We start from the raw sequence: 20,973 nt of genomic DNA on the forward strand, positions 1-20,973 counted from the left end.
CAAAAAGTGAACACGGAGCTATCACTGAGCAACAGGAGGAAACAGCTGTCACCCCCAAGCTGGGGAAATGGAGAGTTTGAAGTGATTCAACTTCAGAATTGAAGGTAGGCGGCCCCACAGAACTGGGCAGCCTACACAGCTTAGCTGGCGCTGCAAGGGTTGGAAAAAGCCCAGCAGCCTCTCAAAGCAGAGCCTAGACAGGGCCCATGACATCTTCATTACCAGCATCGTTCTCAACAACCTCTAGAAGTGACCAGTTTGTAAAGGACCATTATGAATTTTTTTTTCTTACATATTTGGATGTTTGAACACAGGCTGTTCCTATTTTGGGTGCCTTAATTGTCCTGTCTCTGGCTAGTGGCGGTCCCTTAAAGGTGGCTTCTGTATCAGGACCTAATGGCATGTCAAAGCTTCCTTGCTATCTAGCATGAAAAGATCATTTCGGCTTATCTTGCATACTTGCTGCCCCAGACCCAGAGTCGGCCTTTCTCCAAAGAGCCCTGATTTCTTTTAGTGGTGTTATTTTGGGACTGTGATCTGAGTGATGCTTTTTGCTATTGAGTTGTATTTGCTTTTAAGTCTTTCATTGGGCAGAGCTAAGAAAAATGTATTTTTTTCAAAGGACAAAAATTATGACTTCATACTGGTCTTCATAATGCAAATGTAAGATTACAGAATTTTACTTAACTTTTGAATATGTATGTCTATTATGCAAGACAATTTTGGCTCCAATAACATTAACGTAATTACTTATTAGCTATGTATGTTTTAAAATAGCGATACCGCTGTCATTGCTGTCAACTGCTGACTTCACCATGCTTCCTTTTATCCCTAGTAGATGCCCCAGTAGGGGTGTAAGGTCAAATACTATATTTTAAAATCATTCTAAATAATTCTTTGCTGTGTTGGTATGCAACCAGCTTGATAGAAAATTAGGTTCATTTGTTTATTTAGATGTTTAGGGATTGCTTATTGATTTACATTTTTTAAGTAATATAAAATATTTACCTAGTTCCAAAGTCAAGATTATAAAACAAGACTCATTCAGAGAAATCTAGACTCCATCCCTGTTCTACTAGGTTCCCATTTTCCCTCTAATAACCATCCTTAATCTTAGTTTATTCTCCCCTTGTTTAAGATCAGTTCTATGAACTAATAGCCCCTTGGCTCACTGAGAGGTTCAGAGGTCTGTTAACCTGAGCGATCTTGATTCTTCAAACTTTTGCTGGTAGAATTCTACAAGGAACAGGTACTCCTTTGTACACAAAACAACCAAACTTTAAAATGAACTTTTAAAAGGATGACTTCTGAGCCTTTAGATGGAGTTAAGCAAGGTAAGTCTCTGTGCTTGGATGGGGAGATGGGGGCAGCGGGGGCCCAGTGCCGCCCCCTGAGGGGTGAGGGGTTGTCTCTGCAGCCCGGAGTGGCACCATGGGGGGAGTTAGGAAGGAGGCTACACATGGGCCACGGTGGCCTCACTGGCCCAGCCAGGGGTGCCAGTAACAGGATGAAGTGAGGAGGGGAAGAGACTGATGGCAGCCACAGGGCACTCATTACACTGGAAACTGATCCTGGAAGAAGCATTGCGAGAAAGGGCAGCAGGTTTCTATCCGAGAATGAAGTTAAATACGGAAGGGGAGAAACGCAGAACAGCCCCTCCGCGGTGGACTGGACCTGGAGCTGGTGCAATCCCTGCATGATGATGGACCAGGGCACTTGGGAAAACGGCTGGTTCCAGGGCCAGGGCAGGGCAAGCACAAGACGGGCCTGCACACTTGGCTTTTGTTGTTTTATCAGAAAGTGCTTAGGGATGATGGAGGCACGTCACAAGGACACAGAAGCCAGCCCCCAGGAGCTCCCTCCGGCAGACCGTGAGGCAGTGTGTGGTGGGAACCTTCCCCACAGCTGGCAGCGGGGAGCAGGGCTCAGGGAGGTTAGGGAGTGCACCCAAGGCTGTGTGCACTGGAAAGGGAACTTGACTCTTCCTCTACTGCTGCAGCCCTCCTTCTCCAGGGAGCAGCCCCCTCCTCCCAGCCCAAGACATTAAAGCCCAGAGGCCTGACCCCGCAGAGCCAGCCCCACCTCCTGCCGGGCTCCTTCGGCTTCCCAGTCTGTATCTGGGCTGAGCCCTTCCTGAGGAAGCCAAGGGACGACGACAGGCCAGCTGGGGAAGGCGGGGCAGGGAGCCTAGGCCTCAGGGGCACTCCTGGGCTCGGCTCTCGAGAGCACCTCAGGGGTGGTCGGGGGGGAATTCAGCTCACCATGCTGTGCTGGGGAAGCAGGGAGGGGGGCAGAGGGCACATTTTCCAATTGCACCAGGGCACCTGGGTTGTCAGGGCCTTTCTTGGACCCCCAGGGTGTAAACTGAGGAGAAGGTTCTCAATTCAGCCAGCTCTGGAAAAGGGCAAGGGGGGAAGGCAGGGACCCTGCTGAGGCTCCTGGACCCCCCCCCCCCCCCCCCCCCCCGGCTTGACTGCGCTTTCCCTGCCACAGAGGCACGCAGAAACCAGCTGTGAGCAGCAGGCGGAGCCACAGGCTGCCTACGTCCGCTAGGACTTGAGGGAGGACCTGGGCAGGGCATGGTCACAGCCGACGCAGGCCAGTGAGGAGGGGACCCATCCTGCCCCTACCCAGCGCCCACTCGTGCTGAGGATCCCGTCACACATCCAGAAGGGCCTCCCAGGGGGCGGAACCAGGCAGGGGCGCAGCAGCAGGGAGGGGAGAAAAGGTCTTGGGCAGCCCCTGGAGGGTGTCCCGTGCTCTGGCGGCAGGAGTGCTGGTGAGGGACCGAGCCCTCTGTAAACCACGGCGGGGCTCCCTGAGCCCTCCCGAGGGGGCCAGGCACATATGGAGGGGCAGGAGCCGGGCTGCACTGCTCCCGTCCCGTCCCGTCCACGTCTGCCCATGGCCCTGTTCAATGGCTGCTCACTCATCAGAACCCCCGTGGGCACAGGCCGTCTGTCTGGCTCTGCTCCTGTGGCTGCTGGGCCGCCAGCGGCTTGCCTCTCCCTGTTCCAGATGCACACCAGCTCCTCCCAAGGCTGTGCCTGCCCATCCAGCCAGGGTGCAGTAACCGAAGGATGCACATTCTCAGTTATTCTTTATGCCAGCCCTGGAAGTGGAACAAGCCCCCCATTTTGCAGGTAAGAACACCAAGACTCAGTGGTGAGCTGCCCGACATCAGTTTGTAAATGGAAAAGCAGCCCCGGAGAGTCAGTGCCCCCACTGGCCCACCCGCAAGCCCCGGCGAAGTCACTGACCCTTCCACCAGCCTGCACAGAGGCATTACCGCCCCGTTCCCAGGGCTCAGGGGGCGGGGGAAGTATTGCTGTGGGGGTACTACTGAACAGCTGAGCTGGGTCAGGCCCTCTCCCTCGATCCTGCCTGCCCTGGGGGCTCCGGTCCTCCGGAGCTGCTCCTACCCCTGGGGGCTGGGCTGACTCCTCCCGGCCTCCTGCCTCCCTGCCCTGGCTGGATGGGCAGGCACAGCCTTGGGAGGGGCTGGTGTGCATCTGGAACAGGGAGAGGCAAGCCGCTGGCGGCCCAGCAGCCACAGGACAAGGGGGAGAAGCGGAGGGATGGTACCGACTGGGAAGGCTTCCTGGAGCAAAGCCCCTTTCAGTTTGGGGTTCAGCACTTACTGCTGAACCACTAGGGTCACAATTAGAAGCCTGGGCTAAAGCTGGTCAGGTCAAACCTGGTTGGTGCTCCAGTTAAGATCTAGGTCATCTCTGGCTCTGACAGTGGACAGCCTCCTGATAGGCTGTCGCCTGCAGAGGGTAAGGGGGGAGCTTCCACACAAGCTAAGCCGAGGAAAGCGCTACCACTCCAGGAACACAGGACTGCCCACTCACGCTGGATGGGCCGCAGGGGCCTCTGGGAGAAATGGACTGAAATTCCCCGAGTCCTAGACCCAGCCTAGGTACTCCAAGTCCACCCTGTGGCACCTCCCTGAGGGCCCTCAGAAGCAGCCCAAGAGAAAATGAAATCAGAATCGGACCTCAAAACAGAGGGCAGACAATGAGCTCAAGAGCGATGCAGCTGCTTCGTGGGTTTGTGACGAAAACTGTCATCAAAAGCAATCCGTTCAGGCAACCGTGTTTTGGCCCCTGCTTCTTCATCCCCACCCCAAGACTTTTTATCATTTACCCTTTTCTCCTGATTTCTTGCTTTCACTTTTAAAAAAAATCTGTGAGTCATCTGGAATGATCTGGGTGTAGGTGGGGGCAGGAGACTGGTTCTGGTTGTCTGACTCCCAGCGCCACTAGTCATCTGTCCCGCTCAGCAGTGCTGAGTTCACCCAGGAGTCCACCTTCCCTGGTACCTGCTGGCGGGACAAGCCTCCCAGGAGGTGCTAAGGAACCCTGAGCTCTGAGGACGCAGCACCCTTCTCCACACAGACCACAACAGGCCAGGAGCACGCAGGGCGCAGGCTGGCACCCCTGCCCCGCGTGGGCCTGGCCCACTAGGCTGCACAGCCCGGGGCCCCACAAGGGCAGTGACTTGGGTGGCACTGAAGGCTGGCAGAGTCCAGGTGACAGAGCCCACCTTTCCACCTCTTACCAGAAGGCCAACTCTGCAGAGGACACAGGGACCTCAGACAAGCTGCGCTGCCACCCCAGGGACGCTCGGGGAGGCGGGCTGGGAAAATGGAGCTCTGGCTTCCCGTTGGCCGGCTGGGGCTGGGTGGGGGGCGGAGGGAGAGTCTTAGAGGCGGACAGCTCTCTCCCCCTAGCTTGTTTAGTTATTTGTCATCTGCTGACCTGGTCTCGCTCAGCAGGGGCCGGACCCTGAGCCACCTCAGAGGGGTCCTGCTTACCTCTGAATTCCAGGTGAATGAATGAACGATGAATGAGCTCATTTAATCTCCACAAGACCTCCGGTGTTTTGATTGCACAAATAGCAGAATTAAGGCTCAGAGAGGTTCAGTGACTTGCCTAAGGTCCCACAGCAAACTGCAGAGCCTGCCCAAGGGAAGTGTTGCCATGCTCCTCTGGCCCCACCTGCCTCTCCTCCAAGGTCTAACCCTGGAATCTGCACCAGGACTAGGGAGGAAAAAATAAGGAGGGAACTTTATTTAACATTAAACGTGGGGACAGGATGGAAGGTAGGTCGGCCTCACTTGGTGATGGTGTTCCTGCAGAGAGAAGAGGAGTGTGAGGCTGCGGGGTGAGCAGGCCTCCCTCTGCGTGAGCACGGGGGCCCTGAGCCCACTCCCACCACTGCCACCCCAGCCCGCCACTCACGCGTTCATGCTCTTGCCGCTGCCACTGAGCACAATGTACGGTGTTTTCTGGGCCTTTTGCTTCTCCTGGAGCAAAGCCACGGTGCCCAGGGGCGTGTCACTGGAGCTCATCTTCTTCAGGAGCTGCGGGATCAAGGCCAGTCAGCACAGAGCAGGAGCAGGCCCAGCACACCAGATCCGGAAGCCAGCCCGTGTCCCCGCAGGCACCCACCGCCTCCTCGTCCAGCTTCTTCATCCGCCGTTCTGTCTTCATCTTGCCTGAGCCCTTCCCGTGGAAGCGGTGGGATAGCTGCCGGAAGGCCTGGGGACGTGGGGCAGAGCCCTCAGTGCACATGCGCCCCATGGGGTGGGGATTCACCCGCCCTGTGCTGGACCCAGGGGTGGGGGTGGGGATGGGGAAGGGCACCGAGCCCGGCTCCCCCCAGTGGGGGAGAGGGGCCCAGGAGATGGGTGTGCCTTGACCGGGGTGCCTGGGATGTGGGGTGAGGCCTGCCCTGTGGAGGCCAGGCCAGGCATTGGGCCCGGGGCTGGAGGGAGGAAGGCAGCGAGCCCGGAAATGTGTGGGGAAGAGTGTGGATGGGACTCAGAGAGGAGCAAGAGAGGTGAGGGCCGCCAGCCGGAGTCGGCCTGGACGCTGCCTGCAGAATGGCAGCCCTCAGAGCAGGTCACCCAGAAACCAAGGCACCTGTGTGGCATCCCGAACCAGGCCTGTGACAGGGACTGCTGTGCGCCCCCCGAGACAGAAACAGGCACAGACACTCCAATACCTTGCCAGGCCCCCGGCCAGGGGACGGCCCGGATGAGACCGTGGGTGCAGCTCTGCCTCATCTGGGAAGGGCAGGGGCACCACCTCTCCGGGACCCAGTCACCCGCGGCCCCGTCAGAGGGTCCTGCTCACCTCCTTGGGTGTGAGCTTCCGGCCAGTCTCGTCCACGTACTCAATCTTAACATCAGGCTTGTAGCCATCCTTCTCCTTGAAGTCCTGGGTGAAGCCACGGTACTCCTCCCGCCGACTGTACTTGTCATCAATGGCCCTGGCCCCAAACAGGGCACTTCAATGCAAGCGCCACCCACCCTGCTGGGTTCCTGGCAGCCCTGAGCTGGCACCAGCCCCACGGCCTGCTGGCACCCGCCATACTCACATCTTGTCCTCGATGCAGTACACGGCAGAAGGCAGGGACTTGTTGGGTGCCTTCACCCGGGCCACCTTCTGCACCGTTGTCTCCAGCAGCCCTGGGGAGAGGGGCGCAGTGAGACTCCAGGCCACCCACCCTCAGAGAGGCACAGCCCCCAGGGCAGGCCTGCTGCCCCCAACCTGCACAGTGGGCACCGCTGGGCCCTCACAGCAGTGCTGTGGGAGGAAAGACATCAGGCCCATTTTGTAGACGAAGGGAATGGAGACTCAGAGAAATCTGGCCTTTGTCAAGGACCACTGGCCAAGTAATGGCAGAGTTGGGGTCCTTCAGAAAGAGTCTCGGAGCCACAGCCTGGGCCGCCTCAGTCCCCACCCCTCCCCAGCCGAGCCTCGAGGGGTGAACAGGGTGCTTTGCAGGGGGTTACGTGAGCCAAGCCATCAAGATGGGGTGACACAGAGCAAAAAGGCCAGATGCTACCGAGACTGCCCCAGAACTGGGACAGCGCCTGGAGTCAGAGAGGCAGAGGCGGGACTGGAGGAGGCCGTGCCCCTCCTTGTCTGCCACCACCCACCCATCTTCCGGCCGCATCACCCAGGCCCTACCGAGGTCCGCAGCCTCCCCGGGCCCCTTACCTTTGTTCTGACACAGCAGCAGGGCAGCTGCCAGCCCTCGATTCACGATGGGCTCCTCGTCCAGGATGGTGGTGGAGGAGGCAGAGAACTGGGGGAGCGACCCACGGTGAGGGAGGTGGTGAGTGGGCCACGCGGCCTCTCCTTGCCCACCACACCTGACCGGCCCTTTCATGCACCAGCTCGTGCCAGATGCCCCATATAATCCTCACAGTGACTCTCAGGCAGATAGACCCCATTTCCGGATGAGGAGATGGAGGCTCTGAGACACTGACCGACCTGCCAAGGTCCCTGAGCCTGGGCAGGCAGCGCTGCGGCGAGAGCCTGCGTCTGCCTCAAGGCCCCCTGCCCACCAGGCCCCGGTCTCCTGCCCCCCCCCACCCCGCCCGGCCCTCCTCACGTCCTGCTGCTGCTTCTCCTCATCCAGGTTGACTGTGCTCCAGCCGATGTTCTCCTCTCCGTCGGACTCGGAGCCTCCGTTGGCCGACCGCTCCTCGTCCCGCTCAAAGTCCTGGAGGACAGAGGCCAGGGTCAGCGCGGGCAGCCCAGCCACAGCAGCCGGCCCGAGGCTCACCCGGAGGGCCGGCGGGACGGCACTGCTACCCACTGGGCCCCAGCCGAGGGCAGGGCAGGCGCGTAGGTGCAGGGGCATGGGGGGGCCTACCATGAGCTCCTCCTGCTCCTCCCGGTTGCCAGCCAGCCCATACGTGGGGATCTCGCCCAGGGTGCGGCAGAACTCTGACGTGGCATTGAACACGATGGCCCCCTTCCGCTCTGGATCCTCCTCTTCCTCCCAGCCCCGCTGGCGACACTCCAGCTTCTTCACGATCTCCACTACCTGGGGGAGGGGGCAGCTGTGGGCAAAGCCAGCAGTTTCTGGGGTGGTGCCACTGGGACCCACGAACCCTGCTCCCCCCTAGCGGCAGTGAGACATGCCATTCCCACTGCCCGGCCCTCTGACGGGTCTGTGCCTCCCCTAACCCCTCTGTTCTGCATCACCGGTCACTCTGGCTGCCCCGAGTTAGTATCCACAATCTTCCAGCCCTTGGTGACCACCCACGCCCGCCCTTCTCCAGCACCCACACAGCCCCACAGGCCTTCCTCCAGGACCGAGGCAGGCCAGGGCCTCCTGCACCACCCACTCTTTGGCCAACCCACTCTTCGGCCAACCATCTCCCACTTCAGGACTGGCAAAAAGCCCACTTCTTCCAGACCCCTTCCCTGGGGCCACAGGGTAGGGAGAGGGCCATGAGCCCCCAGTGCTGAGTCCCCCAACCAGCCACATCCCCTGACTGCCCTCCTGCCATGGCACATGCCAGCCCTGCTTCTTCCCTCAGGCCGCCCTGACACCTGGCATGGCTCCAAGCCCCTCAAAACTCTACTCCAGACTTTATCCCTCCCTCCCGCTACCACATTGTCCCCCCAGCACACAAGGATTACCTGGGGCCTCCCAGCTTAGAAAGGCCCCTTTAGCCCACAGGCCCACTGCTCTGCCGAAAGCAAACTTCTCGGTGAAGTTTCTAGTCACCACATCCACTTCTGCACCCCCTTTCCTTCCGTTACTTCACTCTTATTTTTAAATGAATGTCATCGTAAACATAGGTTTTCTCACACACGCATGTGTTTTAAGGAATAATAAAAACCAAACACACACCCATGTACCCATCAACCAGTTTAAGCAACATGAACACCCTGTCAAGCCCCACATCTCCTCCCCCTGTATTTGTGGTCACAATTCACTGGCTTTTCTTTATAGTTTCACCACACAAAAGACCTTTCAAGAACACTGTGTGCTTTTGTTGTGTATTTTTAAAACATGTATTCTGAATCATACTGTATGATTCTTCTATGGTTTTTTTTAAAAATACATCTTTTTTAAGATTAATCTTGACATGAGTGGCTGTGGTTCATGAACTGTTCACTACTGAATCATTCTCCACATTCTGACTCTTAAGTCTAGTTATCTAAGCATGAGGACAATCTTCTCTGTTATCACAAACAATGCAGCTACAAGCATGTCTGCCAGTACACGTCCCTGGGGTACACAGGGGACTGGGGACTGCTGGGCCAAGGGGCACACACGCTTCACACATACACATACCCCATTCTGATCTGACTCACCCACATCCCTGAGGGAAGGTATATAAGGATGCCGGCTGCTCTGCATCCTGACATTTGATACTGTAAGACATCTGTGTCAAATGGTATGAGTGTGACCCGGTGTGTCACTGTTTCAGCTCACCTTTCCTGGATCACTAACTGGGTGCTTCACTAGCCATTTATCCTCCCACTTCTGTGAACTGCCTACTTAGGACTCTTGCCTATTTTTCTGTTCTGTCGTTTTTTGTTCTTTATATATTATTGACACCAACACACTGATGGTTATGTATATGGGCAAGTAAATGTCTTCTTTTGGCCTTTTTACACTCTTTGTGGTATCTTTTTAAAGAAAATTTAAGTTCTCCATTTCTAAGTAAAAAGTTTATTCTTTCAAAGTGTATTCTTTACACTTATCTTAAAAAATCTCTCTGTAAGTCAGTTTGTTCTGAAATACTGAGTTTTTACTTTGAAGTCCTTTATCTGTAAGTGAATTTTGTGTAAGGTGTGAGGTACAAACTCAACTTCAGTTTTTCCAAATAAGTAACTAACTGTTCAAACACTGTTTATTGACCTGAGCCCCCTTTCCCAGGGGAACACCACCTGTGGTAGCTCAGTTCCTGGGCATCTATTTGACCTCAGCCCTATTAGTCCACCCTCACGCCAATGCCCCACCGCCTTCACTACCATGACTGTGGGAAGCCTTGTTATCTCTTAGAGTAAATCCCACCACCTTACTATTCATCAGTACCTTGGCTATTTTTGGCCTCTTCATCTTCCATGTAAATTTTAGAATCAACTCGCCAAGTTTAACAAAATCCCTACTGGGATGTTTATTGGAATTGCATTTAACCTCTAAATTAATTTGAGGAGACAGACATCTTTAAAATGCAATGGACTCCTAGGGGTTACCAAAAGGAAGGGGTTGGGAGAAGGGGATTAAACGACATTACAATTAGCACACATAATATAAGTGGGTCACAGGGAAGGCAGTACAGCAATGGAGGACACAATTAGTGACTGTGCAGCACCTCACTACGCTGATGGACAGTGACTGCAATGGGGCGTGGGGAGGACTTGATAATAGGGGGGAATGTAGTAACCACAATGTTGCTCATGTGAAACCTTCATAAGACTGTCTATCAATGATACCTTAATTTTTAAAAAAAGCAGTAGAGTTCTATCTATTAACCTTCTGAGATTCCTATGTTAAAGCCCTTCCCCCAATGTGATGGTATTTGGAGGCAGGGTCTTTAAGAAGATAACTTAAGGCCAAATGAGGTCCTATGGGTGGGGACCTAATTCAACAGGTTGGTACCCCTCCAGGGATGTGGGCACTCAGAGAAAAGGCCATGTGAGAACAGAGAGGAGGTGGCCAAGGAGCCAGGCCTCAAGAGAAACCTAACCTGCCCACACCCTGATCTTGAATATCTCCAGAATTATGAGAAACACATTTCTGTTGTTTAAGTCAGCCAGTGGCATTTTGTTATGGCAGCCTGAGCTGATTAAAACAACGGTATGTCTATTTATTTTAATGTCTTTCAAAAACAGACTATAATTTCCCCACATAGATCTTGTACATCATTTACCCTTTTGGTTTTGTTGCTACCCTGATTGTTTCTTATCCATATTGCTTTCTACTCTTTATCTGTATTATTATTTACTGCTTTCATAAATAGTATCTTTTTAAATATTACCTTTCTGTCTCTTGCTGGTATACAGAAACACAGGTGACTTCCATCCATTAATCTTACAGGCAGCAACCTTGCCAAAGCCTGCCTGACCCGGCCCTCGTTTCCCACCACCCACAGAGGTGGCTTCACAAAGGGCGTCAGTGCCCTCCATGTTGCCCAATGCACAGGGCATCTCATCCTCCAGATATCCGAGTTCTCTGCAGCTTCTGTTCCAGCTGCCCTCTCTCTTCCTCTCTTCATGTGGCTCCCAGGACGAGAGCCTCTGCTCTCGCCTTCCTCCCCTGACCCCCCTGTCAGGCTCCCCCGCCTTTACCCTTCCTTGCTCTCCTGGTGATTCCGTCCAACCCAATGGCTTGAAACCCCATCTGCACAATGACTTCCCGTTTCTAACTCGGCTTAGCCACTCCCGAGGTTCAGATTCCTATGTCCAACTGCCTACTTAATATCAATTGCATCTAACAGAGTCCTCTCAAACTTAACTAAAACCAGATTTCTTCTCCAAACCTGTTCCTCCCCTGGTCTCTCCCACCTCAGTAAATGGCCCAACCATCAGCCAGCCATTCAAGTCACAGTTCCTAGGAGTCATCCTTTTCTTACCCACTCACAATCCCACACACTCCATCAACAAATACTGCCACTCTACCCCAAAATTCATTCCCAACACAACCACTGTTCATTATCTCCATGGCTACCACCCTAGAGGACCGTCATCTCGGGAGTGGACGATGACGGATCCCCCTCCCCTGTAATGTTTATTGTCTTTACACAGCAGCCAGAAGATCTTGGAAGAAAAGAACTCAGATGGAGGCCCTCTAGTGGCTAAATGTTCACCTGAACAGCGGGGCCTCCTCCGCCCGGCCTCCACCAGACAGACGTGCACCCTGCCCAGCACTCCTCCCTCCCTCCCACCCCTACAGCCACGCAGCCCCAGTGACCTTCCTGAGCCAGCCCAGTGGCTCCTGCCCCCAGGCCCTTGGGTACTGAGCCCCCCTCAGCTCATAACTATGCCCTCAGATGCCACAGGGGCTTCACCTGGAGCGTGGGTCAGGGGTCACCTCCACAGAGAGGCCCTCCCTGATCACCCGGTGTAAACAGGAGCGCCCCCTCACCTCGACCCCTCTCTGGGCCTTGCCTTTCTGTACTTCTCGTCACAGTGGTTATTGTGACCTGAGGTTCTGATATGTTCTTACTCTGTCCCCTTGCGCTGGAAGAGTTCCTGGAGGACAGAGCGCCATGCTGCCCAGCACTGCGTTCACTGCTGCCGAGTGGGCACTTGGTAAGCTCTGCTGCTGAGAGGAGCACCCCCTCCTATGCCCTGTGAACTCTGCTAGGGCAGAGAGCAGCTCCACCTTGGTCCCCAAGATGACCCCAGCGGCAGCACGGCATCTGGTGTTTGGCGGGTACCTGCTATGCCCTGAGCCTGGCACTACCCAACCTCCTGGCAGCTTCTTCTTTCACCTACAGCTTCAGCACCAGCTGCCCAGCTGCCTCTCCTTTCCCACTCTTTACTCTTGGCGACCTCCACAACCTAAACGGCCCACCCAACTGCCCCAGAGGTTCGTGGCCTCCTCGCCTCTAAAGATGGTTCTCAGCCCTTCCCCAGCGGCTCCCTCCAGGGATCGGACTGCACTGACTCATCACCACCGAGGACCTTTCCCTTCACTCTGCTTCCAAGTGTTCCTCCTGCTGCATCCTAACTTCCAGCTCATTTACTTTCTCCACCTCAGCCCAACAATTCTCATGAAAACTCCTTCCCACGTCTTCCGGGCTACGGCTCCCCTGCCGCCGTACGTCCCTTACCCTCCAGTTTGCAGTCTGTGCCGCAGTAGTCCCTCCTCCCTTGCAAACACATCAACTACCTTGCCTCTCTCTCCCTATATAACCCAATCTTGATCAGTCTTAGATGTCACCTACTCAGCTGACCGTGGGCAGCAGCTGAACAGGTTACAGAAATGCATAAACGTGCTAACCAGCCAACTTTAAACTCATGACCGCCACTGCAAGCGGGGGTGCCCACTAATCCCCAGTGAGCAGGCCACACCGCCCAGCAGGCCCCCTTTCCTTCCATGGTGTGCCTGATCTTCTGTCTCAAAATGTCCCACCTCTCCTCAAAGGAGGAGGTGCCAGGGCCACATTCAGCCCGTGGCCCTGCCACCTCCTCGCTGAAACACAGAGAGAATCAGGCAGCAGCCGCCTTGACTCCCCACCCAGCTCCCCCCAGAATGAAAGGAGGCTTCTCTCAGCCACCCCCCGGGCCTTGCTCCTAAGGACCTGCTCCTTTCTCCTCTTTCACCTTTGATTTCTTTCTCTCTCTTCTGGATTAGTATTGTACTCTAGAATCTCCATCACTGACTGAAAAAATTCTTTGAGGGTGTAAAACTTGATTAGATAGTGGTAAAAACAAAAACTAAAAAGACATCTGGGGGATAACTGGGAAATCCTGTTATATGGACTGGCTATTTTATAGCATTTATGGAGTCCGTAAGGCAAAGGCTATGTAGGGGAATGTCCTTATTTTCAGAGACGCCTGCTGAAGTATTCAAGGGTAAAGTGTCAGCGTCTGCAACTTATTTCTGGTGGCTCAGAAAAACAGGTGCAAGGAGAGAGAAAACACTAGGACAAAGTTTATTTTTACTGAATATAAGAGGTAGCATAAAGGTGTTCATTATAATACTCTTTCAACTTTTCTGTATGTAAATTGCTGTGTGGTGTGGCTCAGGTATGTGTAAAAAACTTCCTAGGTGATATTACTGTGGCCAGACTGGGAACCGCTGTGCTACATAACCTCTACAGTCCTTTCAGCCATAAACTCTGATTCTTAAATATAGTTTTTAAATATAACTGCTGTTAACTATTAAGCATGAAAAAGAAAAATTTCCCCAACTTATACCCCCTTCAGCTCCTGCTCTGTTTCCCTGATCTTTAGAGCAGGGTGGGCAGCTACGGCCCACGCCATGTTCTTATAAATCAAGTTCTATTAGGACACAGCTGTGCCCATTCACAAACACGTCTGTGGCTGCTTTTGCTACAGTAGCAGAGCACCTGAGGAGCTGCCATTGAAACGTAAGTCCTTAAGCCGCAAATATTTGCTATCTGGTCCTTTAGCAAACACTGTGCCTTCCCCTCTCCCCACGCGGTGGGCACCCTGGGCTCACTGCCCCAGCTTCTCTCTAGCCCCTCTCCCTCAGTGGGAGCTGTATGGTTAAAAGTGTGGACTCAAGTCAGGCGGTTCCAATCCCAGCTCTGCCACTTACCAATCATGTAACTTTGGACAATTTGCCAACCTCTGTGGCTCAGTTTCCTCATCTGTAAAATGGAGATAACAGAACCTTCCTCATAGAGTGTTGCTGTGAGAATTAAATGAATCAACACACAAAGCACTTAAGCTAGTGCAGAACATGCTAGGGCTGAGAGGGTCAGTGACGATCATGGTCTCAAGGCACTACTGACCTTTCCACCTCTGCTCAGACCACTACGCCCTCACTCTGCTCCAGCCTACCTGGTCCTCATGCCTTCTAGGGCCGTTTCTCCTAAGGACACCTGCTGTCCCCACTGCCCAGTCTGTCCACTCTACCTCCACCCCAAATCTGCAAGGTTGGCTCCTTTGCACTATTAAGTCTCAGCTCAAACGTCACCCCTTGAAAGGTCCCCCCCAAATACCCAATCTAGGACACAAAGCCTCCAGTCATCCTCCGTCTTCTTGTTGCACTGTCTGCCCAGCTCTAATCACTGTAGAAAATCATCGTTCACACGTTCACAAGTTCACTGCTGTCCCCACCCCAGCTGGAAAGGCAGCCATGAACACAGAGTCCTTTGGCTGTCCTGCTCACAGCAACCTCCCAGTTCCCACAACAAGGCCTTACGCACACCACATTCACAGAAGGGAGGGGAGCCGGGGACTCAACCCTCAAACCTCCGACAGGGAAAATGCTGCCAAAACCTGCACCTCTAGTAACACGGTATTGAACACAGGGTGCCCACACTGGGATGCAGGTGCTGCCTGTGATGGCAGAGGCCCTTGTGCTCAGCACAGGTCACCACGGACACCCGCCCACAGGCGCCAGCCCTGCAGAGGCTGTGCCCGCCTGCACCCGCCCGTGCCTAGCCTCCAGAGCCCCCGTACCTTCTCCCCACTGTCCCGTAGCTGCTGCAGCTGCCGCAGCCGGCGCCCCTTCTCCAGCTGCTTCTGTAGCTCCAGCTCTGCCTCGTCCTCCTCCAGCACCTCTGGGGACTCAGAGGGGGCTGCTCCCCCATCCTCTGGTGGGAACATAGCAGACACCTGCTCAGATCATCTCCTGGGACCCTGGCTCTTGTCCCTACCCTTTCTGCCTGCCTCAGCTGGCTGGGACCTCCTCACCCTCGTCACTGATGTCCATGTTCTCCACCCGGGTGTCATCTGACTGCGGGGGCTGAGGCACGGGTTCCTTCTCCTCCTCCTCCTCCTGGGCGTCCTCGTCTGCCTCGGGCACTCGGCGCCGCCCCCGGCCCCGCAGTCTGGGGAAGACGACTTGTGAGCATTGGCCCAAGGCCGGTCCAGCCCACACGCTGCACCCGTGTCCACCACGCTCACCTGGAACCAAAGTCCCCATCTTGAGTGTGGTCCCCGAGAGGCAGCAAGTCGTCAGCCCGCACGACCACCTCCTTCTCCTTCTTGCGAATCTTCTTCACCCTCCGCTTGGTCTTTTTAAAGGTCACCTTCCAGGAGCAAAGGAGAGGCGTGAGATGGGGAAGGTGGGCAGCCACAAGCCCTCAAGACGAACACTTCTTTAGCATTTCTCTGTGCCAGCCACTGCCCTAAGTACTTCACAGATACAAAAACGTGTAGAGTGGGCACAATTTCACCCCAGCTGTAAGATAAGGTTAATTGAGGCACAGAGAGGTTAAGTTCCTTGCCCTAGGTCACCCAGCTCCGAAGTGGGAGCCAGAACTCTGAATCTTGGTCTTCTGACTCCAGAGTCCTGCTCTTGACCACTTAGCCAAGCAATCTACTGAGCCAGCTGTGCACCTTCGTGTTCATGGAATCACTCCAAATGCAAACCCCACACACAGCTGTCAAACCACTGCTTACCCATATTATAACAATCCCTGCAACAGCCCTCAAGAGGCGGCTCCTGCCATCTCCATTTCAAGTGGGACACCTTGGGTCACAGCTGAATGACTCACCCAAGGCACCAGCTGGCCACGTGGCAGAGCCTGAACACGATTCAGGACCATCTGCCTCAACAGTCGCCGTTCTGTCCACACCCCTCCCTCCCCGCAGCACCTCCCCAGAGCTACCACCTCCTGCTCAGAACGAGGGCACGCACCCTATGAACATCCCGCCTCCCTCCTGAGCTTGTTCTAGCAGCAGTGACCCGAGGGGGAGGAATCACAGCCCCAATCACAAAGCGTGGGCGGGAGCCGCAGGCCTCACCATCTCCTCGGGCGTGAGGTACTCAGAGGCGAGCCGGGGCCCGGCCGCGCTCAGGGACTGCGCTTGCAGCCGCAGCTTGGTCCGGATCTCCTCCAGCTCCCGTTCCCGCAGGCCATCCGCCATGCCGCCCTGGTCTAAACGGAAGGAGTGAGGCCGCTCGCCCTCGAGCTCCTCGTCGTACTTGGAAAGGATAGAGCGGGGTTTTTGCTGCAAGGCAAGAGGAACAGGTTGGGACCCAGCCCGGCCCTGAGAAGCCACCAGTCCCCACCACCTCCCAGCTCCCATGCTGCCCGGCCTGCCTGTGCCAAGTCATCCACACTCTCGTCCTCTGCATAGGGCAGGTAGTCAGGCTTCTTCCTCCGCAGCTCCACATTTTTCTCTGCCCGCTCCTTATCCACCAGGTTCACATTCACGAGCACATCCTCCTCCTCCTGCAGCACGCCTGGGGACAGGGCAGGGGCGGCGGCCACTCACACCTGCCCTTGACTCTGCAGTGCCTGTGCCCCCAACCAGGACACCTGAGTTCCACCTACCTTTGTCCTTGAGGGTGAGGATCAGAGTCTCTCCTTCATGGAAGGACTCAATGGCATGCTCCACGGTGAGGCCCTGCAGGTCCCGGGCACTGTATAGGTCCTGGAAGGGAGGAGGAAGACCCCGCCACATCAGGAGCCCTAACCCGCCCAGCTTCAGGATCCCGGCACCAAGGACAGCAGTGCCTCCCCCACCCCCCAGCCACCACCCCCCTGGCCTCACCTGCCGCCTCTGCTCAAACTCCTCCTCCACCAAGGTGCTGACACCAAACTCCTGGTCCATCTCCTCCAGCAGCTTGGCCTATGGGACAGGGAGGAAGGGTGACCTCTGACCTCAGGCCATTCAGCTTCACCAGATGCGCAGGGCTCACCAGGCAGGAGGTCAAAAAGAGCAGGCCTTCTAGGCAAGTCACTAAGAATCCAGCGGACGCCGCTGACCACAGACCTCCTCCCTGTCTGAGCCTAGGCGTACCGCCCAAGGGCGAGCCTCCTGCCTCACCGGCCAGTCAGGCCACCAGACGCACTGAGCAACCACCCTCAGCTGCCATGTGCTCACCCTCTTCTCTGCCAAGTCCTTTTCCTTCTGGAGCTGCCGACTCCTCTCGATCCAGGCCACAGTGTCATCAAGCCAGGGGTCATCCTCCCCCAGTGTCTTTATCTTCCTGAAGAGGAAGAAAGTAACCCTCTGGGAACCGAGCTTCTGCTCCCCACCTGGACTCATGGAGCTCCTTGGCTGCCTCCCTGGCCCTTCCCTTGCCCGCCCTGGTGGGGGCCCCCTCACCCCAGCTTTTGGTTCAGGAGACGCTTTTCTTTGGCAGCCGCCAGCTTCTCCCGCAGCTCCTCTCGCTGTCTCAAGGCCATGGGGTTGATGACATCAGCTGCCACGGGCTCCTCCTTGGTGCCCGCCTCTGGAAGGGGGGCCCAGACATGAGGCTATGCCTGCCCATGGCTGGTGGGGAAAGGAGGGAGCCACTCACCCTGCCCCCTTCCAGCTCAGGGCACCAGAAGAGGCAGGAGAGGGGGATGAGTCCTTTACCTCCCTACATCCCCACCCTTCAGTGCCAGCCCACACAGCATGACGGGTCCCTCTACACCTTCCAAAGCCCCTCAAGTCATGCTTTTAAAAAACACTGACCCCCTGTGAAGCCCAGATCAGTTTGCAACGACTGTGCACATTCCTCAACCCAGCTAATGATACCTCTTAGGCAGGGTGAGCATGCAGTGCCAACTACTCAAGCCTAAAGAATAAGCTGAGTCCCAGATGCCCGCTATGACAGCAAGGAGGGCCCTGAGCCTATCAGCAAGCACACACGCCACCACCAGGTGGTGTGGAATCTGTGCCCTTATTCTGCTTTCTTCAAAGACCCTCTCAGATGGCCTCTCTCCCCTAACCAAACGCCCTCCTGTACCCCGGCCCTCAGCCCAACACTCACCCTTCTTGATGGCATTGACCTCCAAGGGCTTTAGCCCCAGCTTTGCCCGGAGTTTACTGAAGACCAGAGATACACATGTTAGAAGCTGTCAAAGAAATGGGGCCATCAAATGCATTTCTGGACAGATGGGGGTGAAAACAGGATGAGACTGAGTGGTCACAAGTGCAAGACCTGACTCAAGCAGCCTAGGGCACTGGGGAGGGCACTGGCCTCCAGATCAGGGAACAAGGGTGCAAGGCCTGGCCTGCCCCTAACCAGTGGGTCGCCATCCTTCTTGGATCTTAGTGTCCTTTTCTATACCCAAACAATTGGTGAAGGTAACTTAAATGGCACTTCCAACTCCAAACAGAACACTTTAGTGTGGGAAAGCCTCCACAAGCAGCTGCCCCAGAAGCCCTGTATCAGAAGAAACGAGGGGAAACACAAGGGAGGCGGTACTTACTTGGTCTCCTCAATGCTGAGTGACGAGGCATCTCCTGAGCTAGTTTTGGAGCTGGCAGCTGGGAGGACAAGAAGTGTTGTGAGGGGCCCTCAGGAGAACACAGGGCCAAGAAGCCACATCCTCGGCTCCAGCTGCAGGGCCAAAGATGAGGGCCCCTCACCAGCGCCTGGACTCTGCTGAGGGGCCACTCAGCAGCAGCCCTCCTCCAGCCAGCAGCTCCTTCTCCCCAAGTCCCAGTCTCTAAGAACCCCACCTCTCTATATACTTTCCTTTCCTGACCCAAAGGGTCCAACTTTCTGCAGCCCTCACTTCAATACCTCTTCACTTTTGTGTATTCAATGTTTTCACCCTGCACTGTCCTCCCTGGCCTCACTCTGACTTGCCGAGATCGTACGCAAATGCAAAGATCAAATGCCACCTCCTCCATGAAATCCTGTTGAGTTACTGATCAAAATAAACTGCTTTGCTCTGAACTCCACAGCAGTCAGTCATTTCTAGGTCTGCTCCTCCCCACAGGGCATGGAATGTGTTGGCAGCATGACTGTGTTCCTCTGCAATTCCTGCAGTCAAGCAACACACGGGTACCTGCTCTGTGATGGATGTTGGGGTCACAGAGGATAAAGAAGCATTTCAGACCTCCTCCATCCACTTCACAAATAGCATATTACTTGACTGAACACCAGAGACAGCAGCTGGATGGAGACGCCATCAGATGGAGCTCCCAACCAGCTGCCACAGCATACTCATCCTTCCTGCATCCTTACCCCACAACCTCCCTCCTTCCCCTTTTTTCTCAACTGGGCTCTGAATCCCAACTTCTCTCGGCTCTCTCCAAGGTCACCAGCCTCCTTATTTCTAAAGCCAACAGATTCTTTTCAGCTCTGGTTTTGCTGAGCTCTCCTGTGGCACGTGACACTGTTGATCACTCCTAACAATACTCTCTGCCCACAATTTCCATGATACAAGATTGTACAGTTTTCTTGCTTTTTTGGATATTATATCTCCTTGTACATAACATCTTGCTCCACCTACTACTAAAATATTAGCATATCTCGAGTTCCACTTACTGACGTGGCTCCTCAATTGTTACTCTCTTAAGAGTACTTCATTTGCCACCTAAATACTCTTGACTCCCAAAAGGCTCCATGCAGCCCAAACCCGGGTTTCTCATGCACAGCAAATGCAGGACTCCAAAACTGAATTCATTATCTCTCCGCCTCCAAAGTCTGCTCCTTTTGCAAACTCCTCAATTTCAGTAATGACACTACCACCCACCTAGCTGCTTGCACAGAAATTGAAATCATCCTTGATTCCTTCTTGTCCTTCCCACCCTCATCCAGGTATCTGTAAATTCCTCCTCCAAAACACCTCTTCAGTCTGTCCACATCTCTCCATCCCACCGCTGCTGCCCTCTGCAGGCTACCATCAGCCCTCTCACCTGGCCTCCAGTGTTGACTACCCTTGACCCAGTTATCAATAGTTACCTTTGCAAAATGAGTATCAACTCCCCAGCTCAAATAGATGGCTCTCTATGACCCTCAGAACAAAATTCTTAACAGGGCCTACAGGACCCTTCATGTTCGGACCCCTGCCTATCTTACAGCCTCATGTCTCTGCTATGAACCCTACATGATTTGCCCAATATCAGGTTTCTTCTTCCGTCTGCACATGCTGGTACCACTTCATTCATTCATTCACTCAACTCATTTATTGAGGGCTTGTGATATGCCAATTGAGGAAAATAGAGAATCTCTTATCACCACCGGCCTTAGTAGAGAGAGACAAACGTTAACCCCAAATAGCCTTCGGAAGGCCTTTTATTAAGCACTAACAAAGAGAGCCTGGGGGATGCCTCACCCTGGGGTGCTGGGCCTCCACACCCAGGACCCCCCGCCCGGAGCCCGTCCCGCCCTGACCCGCCACTCACCAGCCTCATAGCCGTCATCGCGCTTCTCCCGCTTCACGCGCCGCTCGGAGGGCTCTGCCTGGCTGCGCTCCCGCCCGTGCGCGCCGCTGCGGGCCTCGGCCTCGGCCCCGCGCCGCCCGCCCCCGCGTTCGCCCCCACGCTCCCGGCTCCGCTTTCGCCGTTCGCCGCCGCTGCTGCCTCCGCCGCCGCTCCGGTGCTTGTGCTTTTTGTGTTCCCGGTGCCGCGGCGGCTGCTCGGTGGCGCCCCCAGCACCGGCCGCAGCCGTCGTTCCGGCTGCCTCCTTCTCCCCGCGGTGCTTTTTCGACGACCCCATGGCGGTACGCCTGCCCGAGCCCGGTCGCCGCCGAGCCCCGACGACGCAAAATGGGAACACTTCCGGGTCGCCCGGCAGCCGCAGTCGGAAACCAAGAGAGGCTGCTTCCGTCGT

At 55.3% G+C, this 20,973-nt stretch overlaps 1 protein-coding gene across 1 annotated transcript; it reads right to left on the reverse strand.

The window, feature by feature from the left end:
• Window positions 1-5,053: 5,053 nt before the first annotated feature.
• Window positions 5,054-20,924, reverse strand: SART1 (spliceosome associated factor 1, recruiter of U4/U6.U5 tri-snRNP). Its single transcript, XM_036929621.2, has 20 exons — window positions 20,547-20,924; window positions 18,620-18,677; window positions 18,178-18,233; window positions 17,526-17,652; window positions 17,301-17,406; window positions 16,968-17,045; window positions 16,748-16,847; window positions 16,514-16,656; window positions 16,215-16,421; window positions 15,372-15,496; window positions 15,159-15,295; window positions 14,925-15,058; window positions 7,675-7,848; window positions 7,411-7,521; window positions 7,014-7,101; window positions 6,388-6,478; window positions 6,144-6,279; window positions 5,457-5,546; window positions 5,247-5,368; window positions 5,054-5,137 (listed from the first exon to the last, which is right to left on the reverse strand). Exons 1-20 carry the CDS (start codon window positions 20,857-20,859, stop codon window positions 5,119-5,121), a joined length of 2,415 nt encoding a protein of 804 aa, XP_036785516.2. The 5' UTR covers window positions 20,860-20,924; the 3' UTR covers window positions 5,054-5,118.
• Window positions 20,925-20,973: the final 49 nt, after the last annotated feature.

This window comes from Manis pentadactyla, chromosome 9 (assembly GCF_030020395.1).
Source record: "Manis pentadactyla isolate mManPen7 chromosome 9, mManPen7.hap1, whole genome shotgun sequence".
In the NCBI taxonomy this organism is placed as follows: Eukaryota; Metazoa; Chordata; class Mammalia; order Pholidota; family Manidae; genus Manis; species Manis pentadactyla.

What these genes read in the sequence shown, in the direction of transcription:
- SART1 (XM_036929621.2), bottom strand. Translation starts at nt 20,859, where the DNA reads ATGGGGTCGTCGAAAAAGCACCGCGGGGAGAAGGAGGCAGCCGGAACG. An exon ending in GTGTGGATGACTTGGCACAG is followed by an intron (nt 16,422 to 16,513) that starts GCAGGCCGGGCA and finishes CTTGCCTTGCAG; the next exon opens with CAAAAACCCCGCTCTATCCT. An exon ending in AGGAGCAGGAGGAGCTCATG is followed by an intron (nt 7,522 to 7,674) that starts GTAGGCCCCCCC and finishes TCTGTCCTCCAG; the next exon opens with GACTTTGAGCGGGACGAGGA.